Below are 4,843 nucleotides of genomic sequence, written 5' to 3' on the forward strand. Positions count from 1 at the left end.
GTGGCCGCGGGCGGGAACAGGTAGCTGGGCGGGCGCCGCGCACCTGCGCGCCGTGCCCGCCTCCGGAGACCGCGCTTCCGGGCCGGGGTTTCTCTTTTTCTAAGAAGCGTGAGTCATGCCAGGTAAAAGGTAGGGCACACGGAAATACAGACAGCCGTGAGGAGGAAAAGTCCTGTAATCCCACCGTCTCGAGAGTCCCAGCCTTAATGCCTGGTCTATTTTTCTTTTAGACATTCTTCTAGACATTGCCCTAAACCTAAACATGTAGGCTTGTATTTTAATTTTTCCTGCCTGCGGAACATCCAGAATTTTCCATTTCCATTAGTTCTTAAAAGCACTTTGAAAGCCTAGAGTGGTTGTGTACACCTGCAATCCCGGCACTCTGGAGGCTGAGGCAGGATTGCTGCGAATTCCAGACCAGCCTACACGGCCAGACACTCAAAAAAAAAAAAAAAAAGAACAGTGGTTTGATTCCACTTCTCATTCTGGACTAGACACGTTGGCTGTGGTCTTTTAATTAATTTGTGAGGAAGTACCTAGAAGTGGAGAGAATTGGCCGCGGCTCTCTGGAAAGGCTTTTATTCCCACCAACAGGGGAGGCCTACATTCATTACACTTTCAGAGTAGTGAAGTTTAATTGGCTTGTATTTTGTAGCTTGAATCTGAAGCTAAGTACTTAGTCTTTTTTGTTTGTTTGTTTTTGTTTTTCCTTTTTGGTTTTTTTCCAGTACCGGGAATTGAACTCACGACCTTGCGCCTGCCAGGCAGGCGCTGTGCCGCTGAGCTAAATCCCCAGCCCCGGGAATTTTGACTTATACATGATAGATCTTGATTATTCTTTTTTTTCCAGTCCCCTCCCCTCCCTTCAACTCCTCTTCCCTTCCTTATTTTATTTTATTTAAGTTTATTGGTGCAATTTAGATATACACAACGATTACATTCATCATAGGGAATTTATACCTGACCTTTCCCTTCCTTATTTGCAAAAGCTTTGTTTCCATTTTTTTTTTCTTCTATTCTTTTTTCCCCCTTTTCCTCAACCTAGTTTCCATCCGTTTGGACTCCTGCTAGTTCTTTTGTTTTTAAATAATGGCACTCTGGTAGCAGAACATGGTGGAGCACAGCTGCAATCCCAGCACTTGGGTGACTGAGGCAGGCAGGAGGGTCCCTGTGAGTTTGAAGCCAGCCTGAACTACATAGCAAGACCCTGTGTCAAAAAACCAAAACCAAAAAAATAAAAAATAAGCAAATAAATAAAAGCACTCTTTCCTGACTTGATGACACAAGCCTGTAATCCCAGTGATGTGGGAGTCTAAGGCAGGAAGATTGCAAGTTCGCACTTAGCCTGGGCAATTTAGTGACTTAGACCCTGTCTCAAAATAAAAAATTGAAAGGTCGGTATGAAGGCTCTGGATTCAATCCCCAGATAAAATGGATGGCATGGTCTTGTCAATTTGAGGTTAATCTTCTGGGGTGGTCAAGAGTAAAACTCTTAAACTGATGTCAATATTCAGAATAGGTGCTTAGTATCACTTTTTCTCCTCAGTATCACTTTCAGAATCACATAGTATGATTCCATGTAATTAGGAAACATACAAAGAGCCCCCAAATTCAGTCTAAAGTATGTATAATGAAAGATACAAAATATTCTAAAAGTTGGTATGTTCCTACTAACCCACAAAGCAAGCTTCCTTTAAGGAAACTGGGAGAAGCTAGGCATGGTAGCTGTATTCAGGAAGCTGAGGCAGGAGGATCACTGGGAATTTGAAGCCAGCCACGGCTACAGAGAGACTCTATCTTAAAAAACAACAAAAAAAAAAAAAAAAAGGAGAAAGGGGAGGAGGAGAGAAAGGACCTGAGGATTCACAGGTTCTAGAACTGGAACTGCAGGAAAAGAGCCAGTTACTGATATCAGAGGACGGGGCAAAGGAGTAGAGCTGAAAGTGGGAGTATCACAGGCAGAGCGCGGTGACCTTGAAGGGCTGAGTGACACACCGTGGTAGAGCACGCGTGTGGGATCTTGAGTCCGGTGTCCACATTTTTAAAAACTTGTTTACCAAGATTTAAATGGAATACATACAAGTTAGAGCGTATGCCTATATAATGTGTGCAAGCTGTTTAAAAAGTGCCAGGCAGTTGAGCTATAAACTGCCTTTAGGAAGCGCTTAAATTATAGCTGAAAAAACATTCAGGACCACTTTTTTTTTTTTTTTTTCCTTTTGTCTTTTTGAGATGGTCTCACTGTGCGGTTCAGGCTGGCCTTGAGCTCACTTTGTAGCCCAGGCTGGTCTTGAACTGGCAACAATCCTCCTGCCTCAGCCTCCCGAGTGCTGGGATTGCAGGTGTGCGCCACCACACCCAGCCCAGGACCACTTCTAAAGGCTTTGTGTCCTTGTAACCTGGGCGTTATTTTCTGAACATAGTTTAGCAGGGACATCAGAGTTGATCGTTGGATCCACATTTTCAAATATATGTCCTAATTTTCTAGGGTGTGAGTGTGAAAGCTACAAGATGACCACAAACTGCTTCGTGAACAAAAACGGGCAGTGCCAGTGTACTTCCTATGGTGCACAGAACACTGTCATTTGTACGACACGTGAGTAAAGTGTTCTCCTGCCTTTAAATCTGTATATCCATAGTAGACTTTAATTGATGTGCCTTGAATGGGGAAGGGTGTTATCGGCCAAATCTGAGTCGTATCATTTTGTCAAAATAATCTCACATCTGAGGCTCCTTCAACTAATAAAGTGCGGGAAGGCAGAAGTGTGAAATAATGTTTGGAATGAGAGTAAGGAGTTAGAAGTGTCTGTCCCCTGCACACATGGCACTGCAGTTATTTCGCAGTTTGACACTGAGCTTTTCTTTCCAGTGGCTTCCAAATGCTTAGTGATGAAGGCAGAGATGATGCACTCCAAGTCGGGGAGGAGGGTGAAGCCTGAAGGGGCGATCCAGAACAACGACGGGCTGTACGACCCCGACTGTGACGAGCGCGGGCTCTTCAAAGCCAAGCAGTGCAACGGCACGGCCACGTGCTGGTGCGTGAACACCGCCGGCGTCCGCAGGACCAACAAGGACTCCGAGATCCAGTGCCCCGAGACTGTGCGGACCTAGTGAGTGGGCCGCTGGCGTGGCGCTTGGCGTGCTTCTCAGATTGGTATTTTGGGGTAGTAATGGGATTTGTGATTTAGAGATCAGAGGAAAGGAAAGAGTGCAACCGCCCCCAGCCCCCGACCCCGCGCAGTGTGCTCCATGGAACTGAGGGTGTCGGTTTATTCCCAAACTTCCGCAGGCACATTGTGAATTTACTATGTAGAGGTATTCTCTTTCATGTACCTGGAAGCATATTAGATTGAACTTTCCTTTCATGTTTTCACTTAGCAATCCAGTATTTTACAGTTTGATTAATGTTAAGTATATGTGAGTAACTTAAGCTATATATATATGTGTATGTGTATATATATATATATAGTCGTATTTTTGTGACAGGGTTTTCTAATATAGTTCAGGGTGGCCTTTGAGCTCATGTGGCACTCCTGCCTCAGCCTCCTGAGGGCTGGGATTACTTCGAGTGTTTAAAAAGTGAGACAGGGCTGAGGATGTAGCTCGGTAGTAGTAAAGCCCTCGTTCAATTTCCCGTACCAAAAGAAAAGGTGACAGGTGTTTGGGACTATTTGGTGGGGAACGCCCTCGAGCCAGTTTAGGCAAAGCCACCTTTACTGGCAGGGTCAGACCCGAAGGCTGCACTCTCCAGTTTGAAAATCTTTTGGAGCCTCGTTTAGCTTTCGGTTGCCCTTGTCTTTCTGATTGAACAGAGGGCAACATGGCCCGCCTACCTCGACTTCATGTGCTGTAGCTGTGACCGCTGGAGGCCAGCAGGTCAGGGTTAGAGGGCGCTCTCTGCAGGGAGCGCGAGTGAAGAGGACGCCGCGGGCACAGCTACTGCAAGATCCCTGCTCTCGGGGCTGGGGATACAGCTTCAGAGGCGTAAGTGCCTGCCTGGCAGGCACAGGTCCTGAGTTCAATTCCTGGTACCCCCCCCCCCACAGAAAAAATGCCTGCTCCATCAGCTCTACTGTAATTCTAGTTGGGAACTACAGTGAGCTTGTCGGGAAGATCACGTAGAAGACTCAGGGGTTTTTTGGGGTTTTTTTGGTTTTTTGGTTTTTTTTTCCGGTACCGGGAATCGAACTCATGACCTTGCGCTTGCCAGGCAGGCGCTGTGCCGCTGAGCTAAATCCCCAGCCCCTGAAGACTCAGTTATAGACAGCTGTCTTTGTCCTTTTACTTACAGCTGGATCATCATCGAACTAAAACACAAAGAAAGACAACAGCCTTTTGACCTTCAAAGTCTACAGACGTAAGTACAATGCCATGTCTCCTATTATGCTTACACAGTTGCTTTTCAAATCTTCCATCCTACAGTTAGAAAAAGTTAAGTTCAAATGCCATTTTTTAATATCTGTCAATAGTTCTTTTAAATAATAACGTTGCAAAAGCCAGGTGTGGTGGCCCATGCCTGTAATCCCAGCACTCGGCAGGCTGAGGCAGGAGGATTGTTGCAAGTTTGAGAGCAGCCTGAACTGCAAAGTAAGCTCAAGGCCAGAGTGGACTGCATAGTGAGACCCTGTCTCAAAAAGACCAAAAAAAAATAATATTTAATAGAGTTGTAATAATAGTATAATGAGCCAGGGCTGGTGGCACACACTTGTATTTCCAGTACTGGGGAGGTTGAGGCAGGAGGATTAGTGAGTTTTTTTTTTTTTGGTTTTTCTCCGGTACCGGGAACCGAACTCACGACCTTGCGCTTGCCAGGCAGGCGCTTTGCCGCTGAGCTAAATCCCCA

At 45.8% G+C, this 4,843-nt stretch overlaps 1 protein-coding gene across 1 annotated transcript in view; it reads left to right on the forward strand.

Annotated features, from left to right (window-relative positions):
* Nucleotides 1–2,488: 2,488 nt before the first annotated feature.
* The window catches only part of Epcam (epithelial cell adhesion molecule), a gene marked incomplete at its 5' end in the record, with an annotated part of 12,501 nt that continues 10,146 nt past the window's right edge, over nucleotides 2,489–4,843 (forward strand). The window contains 3 exon segments of the mRNA XM_013517611.1: nucleotides 2,489–2,596; nucleotides 2,870–3,110; nucleotides 4,292–4,357. Of these exon segments, the coding sequence (XP_013373065.1) occupies nucleotides 2,489–2,596; nucleotides 2,870–3,110; nucleotides 4,292–4,357 (415 nt within the window).

This window comes from Chinchilla lanigera, unplaced genomic scaffold (genome assembly GCF_000276665.1).
Source record: "Chinchilla lanigera isolate Chin_1 unplaced genomic scaffold, ChiLan1.0 scaffold00040, whole genome shotgun sequence".
NCBI classification, from domain to species: domain Eukaryota; kingdom Metazoa; phylum Chordata; class Mammalia; order Rodentia; family Chinchillidae; genus Chinchilla; species Chinchilla lanigera.